The following is a 22,065-nucleotide window of genomic DNA, read 5'->3' on the forward strand; positions in this document are numbered from 1 at the left end:
GCCATGGAAATGTGATGTTGCCTGTGAAAGCTCTCCTCCACGTTCTCCCTCTACTGCCTTCTCCACATGTTCTGATCTCAGACCCCTCCCCTTCCTGCCCCCAGGACCCTCACTCCTCAACGAATAAAAAACCTTTTCTGATTGACAAAAATAGCAGAGGGGAGGGGCGCGGACAGGGAGCGGAGGGAAGGACGTTTTCCCCTGCTTGAAGGAATGTGAGGAAGAGGAGCTCCTCTAGCTCTACATGGGGTGTTTTTAAAAGGTCGATCCGGTCGCTTGCGAGGAAGAAGAGAGTCCAGTGTACTGAGAGTCGAGGAAGATAAAACGCTCCACCCGTCTGGAGGGGTGTTAAGCAGAGAAGCGTACCAATCCCTGCAGGCGGGACGTGAGTAAAGCGAAGAAAACGCCCCCAGACCTGCACGTGAAGGTGCGACAAAGAGGAAGAGAGGCTGCGCATCTGCAGAAAGATGATGTCTCTGCTACCTGTGTTGATGGCCCTGCTACTGAGAGGAGCCAGTGAGTATTTCCTACTTACCAAACAGCACAAAGCAAACCGTGTGCATGTGCGAGGGGGAGGTATCAACTATCTTGTGTGTCTTGCCATCATTTCATCTATTTGTGTATATCTGTGGCTAAGTGCAAATTGGTGTCTGAAACGCCATTATCTGTGTAATCTGCATTGCCTGTGTGCCTGCAATTGTTCTTATGTACCCGAGTGAACAGAAGGATGGCGAGAAAATGGTTGCATGCTGTTACGTCTGGCTTCTGGCGTCGATGGCGTCTGTATTCTACAACTGCATCGGTAATTATAACCATCTTCCATGCAGGTATCTGTGTGCGTCAGGATGCTGTGTGAGAACGCACTTGTCAGCGGCCTCCTTAGGGAAAGCATCTTCTAGACTTCACCGATTGAGCATGCCTGTTTATGAATATGAGTACCGCTAGCGCGCCATGTAAACATCCTGTTATGCGCTTGTCGCCGAGCCTGCAATGATGTGCGCCAGAGGAGGCGCGCGTGTATGAGTGTAATCTCATGCAGTATTGAAGTGCCATGACAAAGGTGGTGGTTCTCGGGGGTGTGACCAATGAAGCATAACTGTTTTTTTTTTTTATTACAGGGGGTGAGTGACCTGTGTAATTAAGGTTTTAAAGCATGTAAACTAGAATCACGTGCTTCACCCAACAGATCAGTATTTTGGTACTCCTCTGTGGATTTTGTACTATTACACCCAGACACGCCACACAACATTGAACACATGCTTATAAAACAAGGCAGACCAATTGTGTGGCTTGCCAATGCTTGTTAGCAGTGCTAGATAAATGTGTAAAACAATGATATTGTGAAAAAGGTAAAATCGAACATATTTCACTTCTGAAATTATGAATTCAACATTATAAAGATCTGTGGAAGAGGGAATGGGCTTCAGAGAATCACTGTCACTCCTGCTCTCCCCTCGAGCAAATATTTGGGTATATACTTTGATACTCAAAGGTCCTTCCTGCAGCAGAAGCAACACATCGGAAAGAAGGCCTTATCTTTAACATATGCTTTCACCATCTTGGTAAGGAAACTAGACGGGCCTTCATACCATCCACTCCTAGCAGTTATTGCCTCAAAACTAGGGTTGGATTGTGGCCACAATTAGGCCTGGGAAGTAAAAAAAAAAGTTGCCCACATTCGTAGTTCGCAACCTTTTGCAAAACACTGTTTATTTAGGAGCACGGAGATAATGCTGGTAAACATTTGCGGTACTAAAAGTATTTTAACCCCTTCGCTGCCAGGCCTTTTCCCCCTCAGGTGTCAGGCCTTTTTTTGGCTATTTGGGGCAGTTCGCGCTTAGGCCCTCATAACTTTTTGTCCACATAAGCTACCTATGCCAAATTTGCGTCTTTTTTCCTACATCCTAGGGATTATAGAGGTACCCAGACTTTGTGGGTTCCCCTGAAGGAGACCAAGAAATTAGCCAAAATACAGCGAAAATTGAGTTTAAAAAAAAAAAATGGGAAAAAGGGCTGCAGAAGAAGGCTCGTGGTTTTTCCCTTGAAAATGGCACCAACAAAGGGTTTGCGGTGCTAAAATCACCATCTTCCCAGCTTTCCGGAACAGGCAGATTTGAATCAGAAAACCGCACTTTTCAACACAAGTTTGGCATTTTACTGGGACATACCCCATTTTTACTTTTTTTGTGCTTTCAGCCTCCTTCCAGTTAGTGACAGAAATGGGTGTGAAACCAATGCTGGATCCCAGAAAGCTAAACATTTCTGAAAAGTAGACAACATTTTGAATTCAGCAAGGGTTAATTTGTGTAGATCCTACAAGGGATTCCTACATAAAATAACAGCTAAAATAAAAAAATATTGAAATTGAAGTGAAAAAAACAGCCATTTTTCTCCACGTTTTACTCTGTAATCTTTTCCTGCGATGTCAGATTGTTGAAAGCAATTATACCGTTATGTCTGCTGGACTCTTCTGGTTGTGGGGATATATAGGGTTTGTAGGTTCTCCAAGAACCCTAGGTACCCAGAGCCAATAAAAGAGCTGCACCTTGCAATTGGGTTTTCATTCTATACCGGATATATAGCAATTCAGTTGCTGAAATATAAAGAGTGAAAAATAGGTATCAGGAAAACCTTTGTATTTCCAAAATGGGCACAAGATAATGTGTTGAGATGCAGTGGTTATTTGCACATCTCTGAATTCTGGGGTGCTCATTCTAGCATCTGAATTACAGGGCATTTCTCAAATAGATGTCTTTTTTACACACCGCCTTACATTTGAAAGGACAAAATGTAGAGAAAGACAAGGGGCAATAACACTTGTTTTGCTATTCTGTGTTCCCCTAAGTCTCCCGATAACAATGGTACCTCACTTGCATGGGTAGGCCTAATGCTCGCTATGGGAAACGCAGCATGGACACGTCACATTTTTACATTGAAATCTGACGTGTTTTTTGCAAAGTGCCTAGATGTAGATTTTGGCCTCTAGCTCATCCGGTACCTAGGAAAACCTACCAAACCTGCACATTTTTTTTTAAACTAGACATCTAGGGGAATCTAAGATGGGGTGACTTGTGGGGCTCTCACCATGTTCTGTTACCCAGAATACTTTGCAAATCTCAAAATTTGGCCAAAAACAAATATTTTCCTCACATTTCGGTGACAGAAAGTTCTGGAATCTGAGAGGAGCCAGAAAGTTCCTTCCACCCAACGTTCCCCCAAGTCTCCAGATAAAAATGGTACCTCACTTGTGTGGGTAGCCCTAGTGCCCGCAAAAGGAAATGCCCAAAACACTATGTGAACACATCAAAATTATCAAATACTAAACTACCTGTTTTTGCGGGGGGAGCCTGCGTTTTTGGTCCTGGGCTCAGCAGCCATGTAGGGAAACCTACCAAACCCAAACATTTTTGAAAACTAGACACCTGAGGGAATCTAGGGAGGTGTGACTTGCGTGGATCCCCCAATGTTTTCTTACCCAGGACCCTCAGCAGACCTCAAATTTAGCTAACAAATCACATTTTTCCCACATTTCTTTGTGGGATCACTGCACTGGGACAAATTTCCTACCACCCAATGTTCTCCTCAGTCTCTCAGTAAAAATTATACCTCACTTGTGTAGGCGGGCCAAGTGCCTGTGACAGGGAAGAGCCAAAAACGTGTCAAAATTGATAGGGAACCAAACCGGGTCCAAAAGGGCAGTTTGAAAAAATACATTTTTAGGCTGACAAGTGGGGCAACATATTTATCGGTATAGATGAAACAATGCTGGATGGGAGAAATTTTGTGGATTCACAAAAATGTGGAAAAAATGTGTGATTTCCAGCAAAGTTGGAGGTTTGCACGGCATTGTGGGTAAGTAAATGGTGCGGGGTGCATGTGAAGCACACCACCCTGGACTCACCCAGATGTTTAGTTTTCAGATGTGTCTAGGTCTTGTGAATTTTTCTACATGGCAGCGTCCCAAAGTCCAAAAAGTGCAGCCCTCACCATTCCAAGTGGGGCGATTTTGAGAGTTAGCCAAGCTCTTGTTGCCCAAATGTAAAACCAAAACCCAAAATAATCAAATGTCCTCTTGCTTGCTGTGGAATAAGATGTTTTAGTGTGCGGAGGAGAGCTGAAAGACTGTTACCCCCTTCAGTTGAGGTGGGGGCATAACCATGCCCATACTGGTTGGTAGCCAACATTTTCTTTAAAATTCCCTGGCATCTAGTAGACTTTCTGCATCCCCCCACCCCGGGGTGTGGATCGGGGGTAATTGCCCCATCTGCCCAACATTGGCCCCATCTATTTTTGGTGGGGGGGTATGGCCATACCCCCACCCTCTTATTTTGGAAACAAATTTTCCCTGGTATCTAGTGGGCATGCTGTCCCCCTTGGGGGCAGATGGGCCTTCCAAAAATTGGCCGATCTGCCCCCAAGGGGGGCAGATATGGTCAACAGTAATGTGCCCCAGTGGGGAGCGACCCTTGACCAAGGGGCTGCCCCCCAAACAAAACACACACATACACACACACCAATCCCTGGTGCCTATGTGGTTTCTGCCCCCCCCCGGACGGCAGATCGGCTTAGTAGAAATAAGCTGATCTGTCCCCAAGGGGAGCAGAAATTACCTAAAATTAACTTGTCCCCCCAGGGGAGCGACCCTTGCCTAAGAGGCCGCTCCCCTTGCGTGAAATTGATGCAAAAAAAAAAATCACTGGTGTCTAGTAGTTTCTGCTCCCCCTGGGGGCAGATTGGCCTAATAAAAATAGGTCGATCTGCCCCAACATAAAGTAAATAAAACAAAATATATATCCCTGGTGTCTAGAGGTTTTTGCCCCCCCTGGGGGCAGATCATCCTAATTGTATTAGGCCGGGGGGGAGCAGAAATGGCTTAAAAGTAATTTTGCCCCCAAGGGAGTGACCCTTGCCTAAAGGGTCGCTCCCCACATATTAAAAAAAAAATAAACACAAAAAATGATCCCTGGTGTCTAGTGGGTTTCTGCCCCCCCCCCCCCCCCCCCCGGGTGGAAATGGCCTAAAAATAATTTGGCTCCCTGGGGAGCAGCCCTTGCCCAAGGGGCAGCTCCCCTTATGAGTAAGTCTAAACAAAAACAAAAAAATTCCCTGTGCATGATTGCATCGCGATCGGGCAGCAGAAATGCTTGCAGAGACATGAAAGGAAAGGAAAGGCCTCTGCCTGCCTGATACCCCAAACTTGGTCCCAGGAGGCTTGTTTCTCGTCCTGAGAGGACCTGGCTTGGCAGTTTGGGCTGGACTGTTCCCATGGGGAACAGGGTGAATATTATTTGCATATGGCTGGGTCCAATCTGGGGTGGCATGATGAGCAAAAGAATGATGGATTAATCTCAGATGTGTGACTGGGGATGAGTGTTCTCCGTTCAGCATCCTTTTGCGTTGCTAAAGTTGCCCTTAGTGGCCAGGGTATGCCCAGACATGGGTCTCTTGTTCACTGAGCCACTGGATTCAAGCTAGCCCGGCTGATGAATTGTGGTACCCCCAAAACTGATCCCAGGATGCTTGTTTTTGGTCCATGGAGGACCTGGCTTGGCAATTCGGGCTGGGCTGTTACCATGGGAAGAGGGCCAAGACTGATTTGCATATGACTGGGTCCAATCTGGGGTGGCATGGTGAGCTGAAGAACTATGGATTATACCCAGATTTGTGACAGGGAGTGATTGTTTGAAAAGTTTCAGCACTCCGTCCATCATCCTTTTGTGTTGCTCCATTTATGAGCCCTAGGGTAACCCAAATCTGCTCCATGTGGCCCAAGTCTGTGGCCCCCTACACATACAGGAGACACCAGGGCCCAGATTTACAAGAATACTGATGTGCCAGATTTCTTGCACCCCCTCCCCCCCACCCAACGCCACTTAATGACACCATAGGTGCACTGTATTTACAATATGGCACACCATGGTGCACATTAGGCCAATAGCATCAAAATGTTTGATGCTATTGTGGCACTTTGCTGCACTAGCGTAAAAAAGTTTTACGCTAGTGCAGCAAAGTGCAAGGAGGCCCATTGACTTCAATGGGTGTGTCCTGTTAACACCTGCTTTGAGCAGACATTAAAAAGGACACCCAAAAATGCCACAATTAAATCTTGTAGATTTCATTGTGCCATTTTTGGGGGCCTCCTAACGCCCCCCCTTGCATACATTATGCCTGGCGCAGGCATAATATAGTGCAAGGGGTTGCAAAGTGGCGAAATACATGCATTGCGCCACTTTGTAAATGTGGCATGGCGATTTTTGTCTCGTTGAGCCACTTTTGTGTAAATAAATGGCGCTAGGGCCTTGTGAATCTGGCCCCATGTCTCCACCACAGACACCGCTAATGCAGGCCACCACTGCTCTCAAGAAGGCCTGGATCACTGGACAGTCCCATATAATGTGGAAAAAGGACCCATCAGACCTACGATGCCAGCTACAAGCCGGGTCTGGTCTCTTACCCATTTTGACCATGGTGTTACAAGAAAGCAGGGGTGTGCAATTCTTATAACCCAATAACCAGGACATATTATCTGGGGTCAAGGACAACACGTTTTCATGTTTATATTTTTACTTGGGACATGTAGGCCCATCCCCCCTGCAGCACAAACCCTTTGACTGCAGTTTTTGAGGGAAGGGAACGGTCAGCAGTTGAGATAATGTTTGTGTCCGCATGTTAATACTGTTCAAACATGTATTTATGGTTCATTGATGCAAAGCCTTTATTGTTAGGGTGAGCGCTCTAAATAAAAATAGTAAGGTCACTCTGCATTACTGACAGTGGTTCCAGTAAAAAAAAAAAGTGAACAGACATTTGAAGAGTAGAACTATATGAGGCTACATATAATGCTCCAAGAATGCTCTCTGATTAGATGCAAATGTTTGCAGAAGCTTGTAAGCAAGTCTGATGATTCTTTGCTTTCAAAATAAAACGTTAAGAAAAAAATGCAAGTAAGAAAAAAAACACTTTGCTAAATTACTGTGAAATACTAGGTACTATTTCTTTGAACTATCATTTAGTAAAATGTGTTGATTCATGCTAGTATTAAAAAAAATATTCATAATGGAAAATCAGCGTAACTATTTTCAACAAGATTATGGGAAACACAAAAAACACAAGCACTGGCAAAGCACCCGATCCGACATTGGTTGTCAGTCTTTTGGTTTTGTCAATGAATGTCTTGTTTTGACATGGCTTTTGTAACACTTTATGGTTGTGGGAGCTGCTAGACCCTTACCATTGTAACAAACATTGTTAAAAGCATTTTCGGGTCTCAAAAAGCATACATTGCCACAGTTGTTCCTAGCACAGAGAAAAACTACTTAGTGTGGCAATATGCTCCTTGTGGAGATGCAGAAAAGCCAGCCGATAGATGGATAGAGCGAGAAATAGAATTTTAATAAAAGCAAGATGTCTTGTTTAACTCCAGACTTAATTATGGGTCCAATTCTTAAAAAAGGTCACAAAAGTATACTCATGGTATATGTCTTTGCATTAGTGGCTTTCATGAATTCACAAGAATTTACAGAATGAGACCAGGAAATCATACTCCTAGAAAATATTTGTGAACTGTATTTTAGCACTAGCAAATATGCGCAGGTTTGCTCATGCAAAAATCTTTTGGGCGTTTGCAAGTTCGCTTTCCTTCCAACCACTTTTTTCCCAACCATGGAAGAACTTCTACTTCTGCACTTGTCAGGAGTACATTTCCAGCCTTTCTCAGTATGGGAAAAGATTAGAGAATAGCTGGTGAAAATCCTTACGAAATGCAAGTTTGTATGTTTTTGCAGATTAAAATGCATTCCAGCCCTGGAACTATTACTTACTGCTTCCTCCAGCCCAAGTATGTAGATCAGCAGAAAGGTGGCAAAAAAAGGAAATTGCTGTAGTAGAGCTTGAAATTGCTAGTATTGAAGCTCTACTATAGTATTAGCCCTGGCATAATCAGAGAGGCTATTATCAGAGCTCTTACATAATGAGATTGCTGCCATAATTTGTCGCCACACCACATGGCATCAAAGGGACAAGTACATTATTTTACGGGACAAGTAGATTTCAAGAAGAAAACTGTCCTATGGACAAGTAGATCTTTTATTAAATTCCACACCCTTGAGGAAAAGTGAATTCTGTCTAGAATTTTAATTTGTACCAATCTAAATCTTGCGCAGATCGCTACTTCCTTAGGGGAAGCAAGTGCTTCCGACCAGTCCTCATCTGTTAGGTCTTTCAGGACAGCCTCCCACCAGTGGTTGAGTGGAGGAGAATATCAGGAGCACTGTTGAATAATTTCTTATAAGTTAAGGAAATTGCCTTTTGGCTCTTTTGATCATCTAATAATCTATCTTGCAATGGTGATGATTCTGGTATGTTCCTCACCTTTAGGGATTGCCTCCTGGAGTGCATGTCGGACCTGTAGGTATCGAAAAGTCTGGTGGTGGCGAGATCATACTCCCTCTGCAAGTCAGAAAATGAACTGCTCCATGGGACTAGACATCCCATATCTTGGAGATGCCAATCAGGTCCCATTTATCAAACCCTGGTTTCAACCCCAAACCACTTAACTTTGCTGAGTCCCATAGTAGTGTGGCCTGGGTGAGCCTATCTCCCCAACCCAGTGACTAAAGTTCGGTTTGCCAAATCTGCATAGTAAGGGTCGTTGGTCCTGTGAGGGGTAAGTGTTTCAGAGGAGTGTATAGTGCTAGCCATCAGATCTCTGGGTTTAGTGGTCCATATAGTACACCAGTTTATTTGCGGGTTGATAAACCCATTGGTTAATAACCGCCAGTTGTGCTGCCCAATAATACCTCTGGATATCCGGTAGGGATATTCCCCCATTGTACCAGTCCTGTGTCAATTTATTGTAAGCTATACAAATGGCTCCCCCTTCCACAGCAATGCTCTAACTTCGCCCTTTGTAGTTTTGAAATAGGTTGCGGGGACCAGGAATGGCATGTTTTGCAACACATAAAGGAATCTTGGTAGTGTCTTCATTTAAAACAAGGGCGCTCGCGCGAGCAGGGAGATCAAGAGTGACCTCATGTCTTCCTTGAGACGCCCCTGTAGGCTAGCAGTGTAGAATAAGGATCAGTAGTAACATAGAACCCAAGATAACAGAAGCCATCATACACTACTCGTGCCTCAAAACTGAAAGTTTGAAGCTTGCCAGTAAAGGACATATACTGTAGATTTAGACCAGATGACGGTATATCCTGAATAGTTACCGAGACTGTTGAATATGTTGAGTAGTCTATGAATAGAGGGGCACAGACACGCAATGTATAATAGAATATTGTCAGTGTACAGAGATATTCTGTCTTCCAACTCTTCCGTCCAGAGCAGTCTGCAGATCAAAGTGTCTACACAGACCCAGGCTGCTAGTAGTTCAGAAATTAAGGCAAATATGAGTGGTGATAGCGGACAACCCTGCCTGGTTCCTTGCCGGAGGGGGAATATGTGATAGGTTCTGGTATTTACGACTACTTGACCTAGGCGGTCGGCACACAACAGCCTAACCCTGGCCAGAAATTTGGGGCCGGAGCCCATACGTTCTAGCGCTGCAAAAAGGTATGGCCATTTAACAGTATCAAACGCCATACGGGCGTCAACTGATAGGATCACTGCATCCTCCCGGACCTTTCCTGCACTTCCCAATACTCCATGAAGTTGACGCATATTCAAGGCCGTATTTCTGCCCGGCATGAAGCCGGATTGATGGGAGTGGATTAATTTGGCAATTATCTGTATAAGTCGCTGAGCCACTAATTTGGCCAGGATTTTGGCCTTCGCATTAATAAGGGAACTAGGCCTGTAGGAAGAGCACTGCTCTGTCGGTCTACCTTCTTTGTGAATTACGACTAAGGAGGCAAGTCTGGGAAGCACACCATTCTCACGACTCTCCTTATACATCTCCAATAAATACGGTGTTACAAGGGGTGTAATGAGTTAAAAAAGTTCTATGGGGAGTCCACTGGGCCCTGTTGCTTTGCCAGATTTAACTGTACGGATCGCTGAGGCTAGCTCATCCTTTGAAAGATTACTATCCATAAAGGAGAGAGAAGGTCGGGAGATGCAAATATCAGAGGAGATCACAAGAGTTGTCAGTTTGTAGTAGTACAAACAGGGGAGTAGAAGTGTGCATAGTAGGTTGTGAAGGTGCTTGCGATTTCTTGTGGGTCCGTCACGGGGTCGCCCCCGTCAGGACGGAGGCTCGGCATCCACTGGCTAGCCCTCTCCCTTTTGTCTAACCACGCAAAAAGCTTTCCCGCCTTGCCCACTGCTTCATATACTCAATGTTGTGTTTCTAGGTGGCTGCTTTTGGCTGAATCAGTCAAAAGCAGCATCTGAGTAATCTCTATATTCCTGTTGTTTAAAGCTCAGTGTCTGTTTGGTGTCTCCATTGATATCTACTCCAAGTAGTGCCTCCAAAGCCAGGATATCTCTTTCGAGTTTCTCCACTGTGGCCGTTGTCTGTTTTTTGTGTCTCACTGTAAGTGACAATGCACAACCCTTAATTACTCCTTTATATGCCTCCAAAGGGTTTGGGAGGACTCCACTGAGGCCTCGTTGTCTTTGAAATATTTTTCTGTGGCTTTTACCAGACCTTCTCTTATGCCCGGGATCTTTAAAATCCCACGGGGTATTGGTGATGACTTTGTGGGTCCGTAGCCTATCAATACCATAGATCGCCCAGACAGGGGTATGTTCAGAAATTCCCTTAGCAAGATGTCGCACAGCTTGGAAACCAGAGACACGATCTGCCAGTGTTAAGGTCGATACGAGAAAGGCTATCATAAGCTCCTGAGTGAAAAGTGAAGTGTTGCAGCACAGGATTGTGTGCTTGCCAAAAATCTTCTATTCCCATGGCTGAGAGAAAGTCTGTCAGCTGGGTAGGGGAAGGGGCTGTGTGTCGTAGGGGTAGATAATCCCTATGATTACAGAGTGCCATATTGAAATCTCCTCCCATTAGCAATTCCTCCTCTGGGAGTTCAATAGAAGTTTACCCAGCTCTGGGAAGGTGACCCAGTGCATAGCCGGTGGGACATATATGGTTAAGATATTTATCATTTCACTCTCCTATGTCCCAGAAAGGGCTGTATATCTACCCTGTGGATCTGTCCAGGTCTGATGAAGAGTCGGAGGCAGCTGTTTCATGAGTGATATTCCCAATCCAGTAGTAAATCCAGCATGGTTCACCATTTTGTACCCCCATCAAACCATGGCCTTGCAAGCATTGCCTTTGAGGTGTGTCTCCCATAGGAGGATCACATCTGGAGAGTGTTGTTTAATATACTGGAGCAAACGCAGTGTAGTCCAGTGGTTCACCTGTCCCCTTAAGGAGATAATTTCTGGAGATCTGCCTATGCATGACTCACCCACACACAAGAAGACCAAATTGGGTGGTGTGGTAAAATATAGCTGGTACCCTTCCAATATGCAAACCAGAAAACTCACACAGTGAAGTAATCCCACCCTCAAACCCCCACCCTCATTGAACATATCAAAACTTTGTTGTGGAAAAACTGCCTTTCGACTCGCTGCCCCCATAAACTCTGCAGAGTGCCTGTCGACCTAACTCAAACTTTATAGGGAACATGGTCCACACTTGTCGACCCCAACCCAAGAAGGATCAGACTACATTATATCTTTGTCATAACGTGCTCGTACTGTGTGAGTACTTTTCTTGCAAAAGTTACTACCTAACTACTTACAGTACGTGTTCCCACTGGAAATAGACAGTCCGCGTCTCACCCTTGTCACTCACAACCCTTAGCTGCCCACAAAGTATCAGTTCTGGTGGAAGTTCTACGGGACATGCTGTGGTGATGCGGCCGTTCCATCAGGATCCGAGTTTTGGGCTTGGAGTTCATCCGAGTCGTGGGAATGATGTCTTTGTCGCTGCTGCCTTTTTGCTTTGCCCTTCTTACCTACAGTTGTCCATCCCTCCAGCTACTCCGTGTTTCCTCCATTGTAGACAAGAACAGGGTTTTACCCCCAGACTCCACCCTTAGTTGAGTGGGAAAGAGCAGTGAGTATTTAACCTCTTTGTTTCTCTGTTAATTTTTACTTCTAAGAAGCTACAACTTCTCTGAACCTTGAGGGTAAAGACTAAAAAAAAGGTTATCTTCACGTTTTCATATGTTATTGGGGAGAGCTGCGAGCTGTCTGAAGAATCACATCCCTATCGCGGAAATTAAGGAAACTGCTGGACAGCTCTAAATCTAAAGATATTGAAAGTACACTGTGATCACTTAAGTCAGTCCCCAGAATCTCCATTTGAGAACAGGCACTAAACATTTCTTGTAATACCACTATGTAGTCAATTAAAGATTGACCACAAAGGGAGTACAAGAAGCAGGAGAGTCTTTGGGGAATCTACCATCTAAAAAGATAAATTCATACGATCTCATATTTTCCAAGAAACTGAGGCCCCACCTATCTGTTCTAATTTTTCTACGTAAAATTGGCTCTGGAGTACACCACTTCTCATCCATTTCAGTATTACTAAAAGTCATACAGACAGAATTTGAAACGTTGGCATTAAAGTCCCCAACAATGATAACCAAAGAGCATTCCTCCAAGACACATATGTATGAATGAAAACATAGAATCAACAAGGGTATCATGGGGATTGTTGGGGGGATATATTTACATTTGCAAGCAAGAAAGATAATAACTCACCCTGCACATTAATCAATGCTTACTTTAGACAGAGGAACAGTTCTGAAGAATAAACAAATGCCTATGGGTTCCAATTGATTTCACTACAAAGTAGGGTAGCTATTCCACCCCTAGCATGGACTTTTACTGAGGGTTTTGTTGCACATGAGTAAACAAAATAGTTCTCATACCTAATATCAGAGCAGGCCCAGGTTTCTTGGAGGCAAAAAATCAGAGGCTTGGACCAGGCTACGAAATGCAATTTCGAATTGGAATGACCCAGGCTTGCCATATTCCAAGATACTAATTTAACCAGAAATGTTGCGATATTTTCAGCTCCATTCAATGTACCAGCTACCCAACTCCAACTAGATAACTCCTCTTCCTCCACCAGATCCCAAGGACCTGAATCCTCCTTCTCTACAACAAGTATCACTCTTTTCCCCATGTCTCTGTCTACCGATATAGTAATGCCCTTCAAATTAAGAGACCCCCTTCTCTTTTTCACATCTAACAAGGCACCCTGAGAGTCCAACATAGGACTATCACAATTAGTCACATTAATGGACTCAACTGGAAGGACATCAATTCCTCTTTTCCGAAAATAATCCACATTCTGTAGGTTCAGCATTACTACAATCCTGGACCTAAAAGTAACCCTTGCACTCGGGCAAGGGGCAGAGGGGTTTCTATAGACATTTTCAATATCTTTAGTTGTTACTAATCTGAGGGCCTCAATTGCTAATAATAGGTAAATGTGAGTTACAAATCACAAAGCCAGTGGAAAGCAATTTGCAGAATGTATTCCCTGTGAAGCATTCTGAATGTCCCCAAGATGTCTATCAAAATGTGCTGTCTGGTAGGCTTCAACCTAAAAGAATGAGAAAATGAAGTGAAACTATTTCCGTAATGGTTTTTACAGACATTTTTTAAGTCAGTTTTTTTTGCCTGTAAATTTAAGGACATGAACATAGGACATTTTAGAGTTCCTTTGTAAAGTCAGTTTTTAATACATGTGCATAAATGTGAGACTATTTGGGGTGTAGGTGTATTAGGTACTCAGGGCCAGATGTAGTAAAGGTTTTTTCCCATTCTGTGTCAATGGGAAAATGTGTTTGTACATATGGCCCTTAAATGCCTGCAGTTTTCTTATGTGAACTTCAGAGTTTCACCACTTCACAGAAGGGTTGCTGAATAGTAAATTCTGCGCTTCTGTAACTCCGTTGCAATCCCTGGTGTAACACACCCGTATTCTTGTCTACCTAGAAGTCTCCAGATTTAGAGGTTTGCCTTTGACTCTGATCACATGGTAAGGGAAAACACCCCCAAGTATGGATGTAGTTTTCAGAATTCCAACGTGTAACATATTCATTCCTCTGTACAGACATAATTGTTATCCTGCTTATATCCTCAACATCATTCCATATAGTGATCTTCAGCCCATATTAGTTGTGAGCAATAAGGACAAGTAGCATAAGCACTCAGAGTACTGACTACTGTACTGACAGTCCTTTTCCCCACTCACCTTGTACCATACTTGCCAACATTATGTTGCCAAAAGGAAGTATGAATTTTTCCGTTTTCAATATCGCTAATGAATGTAACAATGATGTTGCTGGAAATTGCATCTGATCTTTTCTCATTTAATCACAGGAAATTAAATTTCACTCAATAGTAGCCACCTGTTTGAAGTCCCACAACGTGCTATAGACCTCTGGTAGCATAGTAATCAATGTCATTAGAAACAACCTATTCCAGGCCGGGTACTTTATAGGTCATTGTTTTCATTGTTTTAGTACATCTACAGTGGATCAAGACCGTCCTTCATAGATTGACAGAGGGGATTCTGAGCAACCTGTTATACAGGGTTTTAATGCTACAGGACATTTAAAACACTAGTTTACTTACTTTCACCATATGGATATTTACCACATGGCAAATATTCCACTTGATATCTTCATCACATGGATATTTACCACCTGGCAAATTTTCCACTTGATACCGTTACCAGTGACTTACAGTACTCTGACTTTTAACACACTGAAACTTTCCTAACAGTCAGTCCATTTCCATTAGATATGTCCACCCTCACCATTTCCTTTTTGAGGAAATGTGGGTTGGGAGGGAGGGTGCTCTAACTCAAGATGACACCACGGACACTTCTGTGCAGATTGAATGGAGAAGTTATGAAACGGAATAAATCTGGGACTAACTGAGAAGGCTGTAGCACACTTTCAGTCTCCAGTTACTTCTCACCATCTCCACTTTCTTACTTTTTGTTTCCCTGCCCTCCCTCTTGCAGGTCACCCCATTTCCTGGTTTCATTTTTCACACTCATCCTTCCTCTCAGTCCTATCCACTTTCTACCTCCTACTCCTTTCCTTGGGTATACCCCTTCCCTCTTATTTGCCTCCATTCTCTCCCCTCTATCCCTGTCTGTCTTCTTTGTATACCTTTTTCCTACATCCTTTTCACCATTCATCCTTTCACTAACATTCTCCCCCTTCTTTCTTTGCTATTCTTCTCTATTGCCTATTCCACTTGTCTCTTTTCTATCCTCTTTGTAGCATTCTATTTCATAAACATTCTGTCATGATGTAATTCAGAATGTTACCTGAGAACTTTGTTGGGAGGAAACAGCAGTTAGAAAGGGCAGCGGTTGGTCGAGTGCAGGGAAGTGCACTCCACGATGGCTCTCCGTGTATAATTTAACAATAAATTAAAATACATTATTTTCTGTATGGTCAATCACTGTATAGTTATATTTAGAGATGAGTGAGAGTTGTCTTTGACAGATCCCACGCATTGCTAAGGGAGTAGTTATCACGTCTCACGCGCCGCAACCTTGAAGAGTGTTTGGCTGGGCAGAGCAATGGTGTTGCTCCTGCGAGATTGCAGAGCAGACAGTGGGAGCAGAGTCAGACGCTGTTCATCCCAGTTTTGGGGAAGCAGTTTTCAGCTTGACAAGTGAGAGGAGCTGCCTGTTTATGTCATCGGGCGAACATGATCTGGTGGCCATGCTGATTTGTTTTGGAACTAGTCATATGCAGGTACAGTGATATTACTGGCAACCATTTTGACTTGGGATCATCATTTTCATAATATAGGCGGCCAACTTGGCTTGGGGGTCGACTAAAAAAAAACAGCAGCTATTTTGAGTTGGGAAACAAATATTTGTGGCCAGTTTAATGGCATTGTATGCAAAAAAATGTTCCATGAACTTATTTTCAAAACAAGGAAAAGTAAACTCGAAAATGTGTGCTATGTATACGACATATCTGATCTCCCATTGTGATTAAATTCCAGGAGTTGGCCAAATTGTTGTGCAACATGAGTCTACATTCAACCTTTAGATTTGTGAATCATCAGCGTACCGAATTATATTTATTTTAAGGATGTTCCGAAAACGTCAGTGATACGCACACTTGCGCGGGTGTTGGTGTGGGGTTGAAACAACCGTTTCTATCAAGAAGTTATATGATGATGCAGTCAGCAAATCCAACTCTACCATTCCTTGAAACACCAGGGGAACCACCTGTAGGGTGTAGGAAGTGGTTTGATGCATTTGAAATGTACTTGGGGCCATTGGGGCTACAAGATTTAGATCTGAAAGGTTAAAGTTTCTTCTACTGCACTCTTTAGGTTTCAAATATAGATCTTGTATAAGCACTTGCTTGATATTGTGTTAGAGAAGGGCGAGAATCTAGATGTGTACAAAGGCGTTGTCAAAAAGAGAAGTTTAAGGTTTGATGTGCAGCTTAGTCTTGTAGTGCTGCATCACAAATTCTTTAAGAGAAAACAATTACATGGTGAGAATGTTGACATCACTGTATTTAGGCATCTCATATCTGATTTGTCAGTTTAGAAATTTTACGGAGCAATTGGTGCATGATCACTTCATTTGTCGTTGTATCAAGAAACAGATCCAACAAAAACTATTGTCCATGGGTAATCCTACTTTGGAAGATACTATAAGGGCAGCGATGAGCATTCAAGTTGCTCAGATTTCCATTGTGGAGTTGGAGGAAGCACATGAAGATGCTATTAATAGTATATGTAATGTTGACAACAAGAGAATTAAGGACCAAAAAGTGTCCAAAGATGGTTTTAAATCAGGGAAAGGGTTTTTTAAGCAAGGTAATACTTGCTTTAGATCTGGGCAGTCTGCACATACAAAGGGTGAAAAAGGATGGCCAGCAAAATTTGTCACCTGCAGGAATTGCAATAATGTGGGCCATTTTGCTAGGGTGTGCCAAGGTAAGACGAAGTCAACAAACAAGACTATCAGTATAGTCACAGATGCTTCTGAAGGTAGTTATTCAGGATTGTCGAAGTTCCCAGAACATCTTTAAGACATGGTTCTTGTAGTCAAAGTATGCAGTGTCATGACTGGAGATCCTGGTGATAGTGTAGACCCATACATTGATGTTTAGGTTGGGGACAAAGTTGTGCAGTTACTGGTTGATTCGGGTGCAACAATTACCATGATCTCACAAGAGTTGTTTAATAAGACATGGCCAGGGGAGAGTTGGAATTACCTGATTGTGCTCCTGTCGCTTATGAAGGGAAGAGGATTGAGTCGTCTACTTTTTTTTTTACGTTAGACAGTTTTTGTATTTTTGTGCCCTGGGTGCAGGGACTTCATCACATAGTGGGGAGTTTGGGCACAATTGGCTGGAAATTACACTAATTGGTTTAAGTAGTCTTTCCTCCGCACTTACCACTGGACTAGTGCGAAGTGCACATGCCTGCCCCTCGAGCCTTCTTGCCTTTTGCTTTTTTGTGCCAGAACACAACACTTCACCAGGGAGGACACAATAGGTGTAGCACATCCTTTGATTTTTTAGTAGAGGATCCTGCAACAAGGTTACATTGCAGTCTGTCAGTGGATATAGGGGCATGTGTGCACTATTTCTGCTTCATTATACTTGCGCTGGGAAATTAAAAAATAAAAGGTTTCCCAACGGAGATATGCATGCATGTCATAGATGTGAGCAGGGAAAAAGCACATCACTATAGAGGACAAACATAATGAGGTAGACGAGGGGGCTTCATCATGAGTAGATGTCCAGGAGAGTGGGTACCACGTGAAGACAGAGATCGGGCATCATGAGTACATCAACAAAGGGTCGATTGTTCCCGCCACGTTCCTTCCTTCAACTGACCCTCTCCTTACATTTCATGCCCTGCAGGCCTCCTTTTTCTGGACATAACCTATTCTAAGTCGCAAACCTGTCTTCTTTAATCTCTGTTGCATTGCTGAAAATTGCAGACGCCTCGTTTTATAAATCCCTTCTCATTCCTTAAAACCCTATTCCTGCACATTAACAGTACCCTATCATCTCTAGGCTATTTATTCATCCCTCCAATCATACGAGAACTCACATACTCCCATCTAGTGGCCCCACATAACTCACATTAATGTATTCTAGAACAAAGACATTGGAGTAAATGCATATAATGATTTCCTTATAGGCACAAGACGTCCTTCTTGCCAACAATTCCCAATATTCACTGTAATCACTGCAGATTGGCAGGCTACTTGCCATTAAGGGCTACAACACCTCGTCAGGGTAGTAAGTGTTGTGTACATACGGTTACAATACATTATGACCTTTTCCAAGTCCGAATTATGCTTTTCTGGATGTCTGTCACAGTTTATATTTTGCTGTTATTGTAGGAAGGTAGCCAATTTCTAGCCTTGTTACCCCCACTTTTGGCCTGTTTGTGAGTTTATGTCAGGGTGTTTTCGCTATCTCACTGGGATCCTGCTAGCCAGGGCCAGGTGCTCATAGTGAAAACCCTATGTTAGTGTGTTTGTTATGTGTCACTGGGATCCTGCTAGCCAGGACCCCAGTGCTCATAAGTTTGTGGCCTATATGTGTTCCCTGTGTGGTGCCTAACTGTATCACTGAGGCTCTGCTAACCAGAACCTCAGTGTTTATGCTCTCTCTGCTTTCTAAATTTGTCACTGCAGGCTAGTGACTAAATTTACCAATTCTCATTGACACACTGGTACACCCATATAATTCCCTTGTATATGGTACTTAGGTACCCAGGGTATTGGGGTTCCAGGAGATCCCTATGTGCTGAAGCATTTCTTTTGCCACCCATAGGGAGCTCAGGCAATTTTTACACAGGCCTGCCACTGCAGCCTGAGTGAAATAATGTCCACTTTATTTCACAGCCATTTTTCACTGCACATAAGTAACTTATAAGTCACCTATATGTCTAACCCTCACTTGGTAAAGGTTGGGTGCCAAGTTACTTAGTGTGTGGGCACCCTGGCACTAGCCAAAGTGCCCCCACATCGTTCAGGGCAATTTCCCTGGACTTTATGAGTGGGGGGACACCATTACACGCGTGCACTATACATAGGTCACTACCTATGTTTGGCGTCACAATGGTAACTCCGAACATGGCCTTGTAACATGTCTAAGATCATGGAATTGACACCCCAATACCATTCTGGTATTGGGGGTACAATTCCATGATCCCCCGGGTCTCTAGCACAGAACCCGGGTACTGCCAAACTGCCTTTCCGGTGTTTCCACTGCAGCTACTGCTGCCAACCCCTCAGACAGGATTCTGCCCTCTTGAGGTCTGGGCAGCCCCAGCCCAGGAAGGCAGAACAAAGGATTTCCTCTGAGAGAGGGTGTTACACCCTCTCCCTTCCCTTTGGAAATAGGTGTGAAGGGCTGGGGAGGAGTAGCCTCCCCCAGCATCTGGAAATGCTTTGATGGGCACAGATGGTGCCCATCTCTGCATAAGCCAGTCTACACCGGTTCAGGGATCCCCCAGCCCTGCTCTGGCGCGAAACTGGCCAAAGGAAAGGGGAGTGACCACTTCCCTGATCAGTACCTCCCAGGGGAGGTGCCCAGAGCTCCTCCAGTGTGTCCCATACCTCTGCCATCTTGGAAACAGAGGTGTTGGGGGGCACACTGGACTGCTCTGAGTGGCCAGTGCCAGCAGGTGACGCCAGAGACCCCCTCTGATAGGCTCTTACCTTTCTTGGTAGCCAACCCTCCTTTCTTAGTAGCCAAACCTCCTTTTCTGGCTATTTAGGGTCTCTCCTCTGGGGTGTTCTTCAGATAACGAATGCAAGAGCTCACCAGAGTTCCTCTGCACTTCCCTCTTCGACTTCTGCCAAGGATCGACTGCTGACTGCTCCAGGACGCCTGCAAAACCGCAACAAAGTAGCAAAACGACTACCAGCAACATTGTAGTGCCTAATCCTGCTGGCTTTCTCGACTGTTTCCTGGTGGTGCATGCTCTGGGGGTCATCTGCCTTCACCCTGCAATGGAAACGAAGAAGAAATCTCCTGTGGGTCGACGGAATCTTCCCCCTGCTAGCGCAGGCACCCAAAGACTGCATCACTGGTCCTCTGGGTCCCCTCTCATCCTGATGAGCATGGTCCCTGGAACACAGGAACTCTATCCAAGTGACTCCCACAGTCCAGTGACCCTTCAGTCCAAGTTTGGTGAAGGTAAGTCCTTGCCTTCCCACGCTAGACTGCAAACCTGTGTACTGCGTGATTTGCAGCTGCTCCGGCTTCTGTGCACTCCTCCAAGGATTCCTTTGTGCACAGCCTAGCCTGGGTCCCCAGCACTCCATCCTGCAGTGCTCAACCCTCTGAGTTGGACTCCGACGTCGTGGGACCCTCCTTTGTGACTCTGAGCCAGCTCCGGTTCACAAATCTTCTAAGTGCCTGCTCCGATACTTCTGCAGGGCTGCCTGCATCTGTGGGGGCTCTCTGAGTTGCTGAGCGCCCCCTCTGTCTCCTCCTCCAAGGGGTGATATCCTGGTCCTTCCTGGTCCCCAGCAGCACCCAAAAACCTTTACTGTGAACCTGGCAGCTAGCAAGGCTTGTTTGCAATATTTTTGCATGGGAGCACTTCTGCAACACTTCTGCAACCTTCAGCACACTCTGGGACATCTTCCATCCAAATGAGAAGTTCCTAGCTCTCTTCATTGTTGCAGAATCCAAAGCTTCTTCCATCCAGAGGCAGCTTCTTTGCACCTTCATCTGGGGTTTCCTGGGCTCCTGCCCCCCCGGACACTATCGCGACTCTTGGACTTGGTCCCCTTGCCTTGCAGGTCCTCAGGTCCAGGTATCCGTCTTCAGTGCTTTGCTGGTGTTTGTGGTTCTTGCAGAATCCCCCTATCACAACTATTGTGTCCTTTTGGGGTACTAGGTGTACTTTACTCCTACTTTTCAGGGTCTTGGAGTGGGGTATCTTGGACACCCTGACTGTTTTCTTACAGTCCCAGCGACCCTCTACAAGCTCCCATAGGTCTGGGGTCCATTCGTGATTCGCATTCCACTTTTGGAGTATATCGTTTGTGTTGCCCCTAGACCTATGTTCACCTATTGCATCCTATTGTAATTCTACACTGTTTGCATTACTATTCTGTAGGAAGTTGGCTCTGTATGTGCTATTTCAAAGTAAGGAATAGCATGCACAGAGTCCAAGGGTTCCCCTTAGAGGTAAAATAGTGGTAAAAATAGATAATACTAATGCTCTATTTTGTGGTAGTGTGGTCGAGCAGTAGGCTTATCCAAGGAGTAGTGTTAAGCATTTGTTGTACATACACATAGACAATAAATGAGGTACACACACTCAGAGACAAATCCAGTCAATAGGTTTTTGTATAGAAAAATATCTTTTCTTAGTTTATTTTAAGAACCACAGGTTCAAATTCCACATGTAATATCTCATTCGAAAGGTATTGCAGGTAAGTACTTTAGGAACTTCAAATCATCAAAATTGCATGTATACTTTTCAAGTTATTCACAAATAGCTGTTTTAAAAGTGGACACTTAGTGCAATTTTCACAGTTCCTAGGGGAGGTAAGTATTTGTTAGTTTTACCAGGTAAGTAAGACACTTACAGGGTTCAGTTCTTGGTCCAAGGTAGCCCACCGTTGGGGGTTCAGAGCAACCCCAAAGTCACCACACCAGCAGCTCCGGGCCGGTCAGGTGCAGAGTTCAAAGTGGTGCCCAAAACACATAGGCTAGAATGGAGAGAAGGGGGTGCCCCGGTTCCGGTCTGCTTGCAGGTAAGTACCCGCGTCTTCGGAGGGCAGACCAGGGGGGTTTTGTAGGGCACCGGGGGGGACACAAGTCCACACAGAAATTTCACCCTCAGCGGCGCGGGGGCGGCCGGGTGCAGTGTAGAAACAAGCGTCGGGTTTTCAATGTTAGTCTATGAGAGATCTCGGGATCTCTTCAGCGCTGCAGGCAGGCAAGGGGGGGATTCCTCGGGGAAACCTCCACTTGGGCAAGGGAGAGGGACTCCTGGGGGTCACTTCTCCAGTGAAAGTCCGGTCCTTCAGGTCCTGGGGGCTGCGGGTGCAGGGTCTCTCCCAGGCGTCGGGACTTGGGACTCCAAGAGTCGCGGTCAGGGGAAGCC

The 22,065-nt window shown here is 44.7% G+C and overlaps 1 protein-coding gene across 1 annotated transcript in view; it reads left to right on the plus strand.

The window, feature by feature from the left end:
- The first annotated feature begins 335 nt into the window (after positions 1–335).
- Positions 336–22,065, plus strand: part of LOC138304146 (uncharacterized) — a 621,705-nt gene continuing 599,975 nt past the window's right edge. The window contains exon 1 of the mRNA XM_069243948.1: positions 336–516. Coding sequence (XP_069100049.1) covers positions 468–516 — 49 coding nt within the window. The 5' untranslated portion in view covers positions 336–467. The remainder of the gene's footprint in view (positions 517–22,065) is intronic.

The sequence above is a fragment of the Pleurodeles waltl genome, chromosome 7, assembly GCF_031143425.1.
Source record: "Pleurodeles waltl isolate 20211129_DDA chromosome 7, aPleWal1.hap1.20221129, whole genome shotgun sequence".
NCBI lineage: Eukaryota > Metazoa > Chordata > Amphibia > Caudata > Salamandridae > Pleurodeles > Pleurodeles waltl.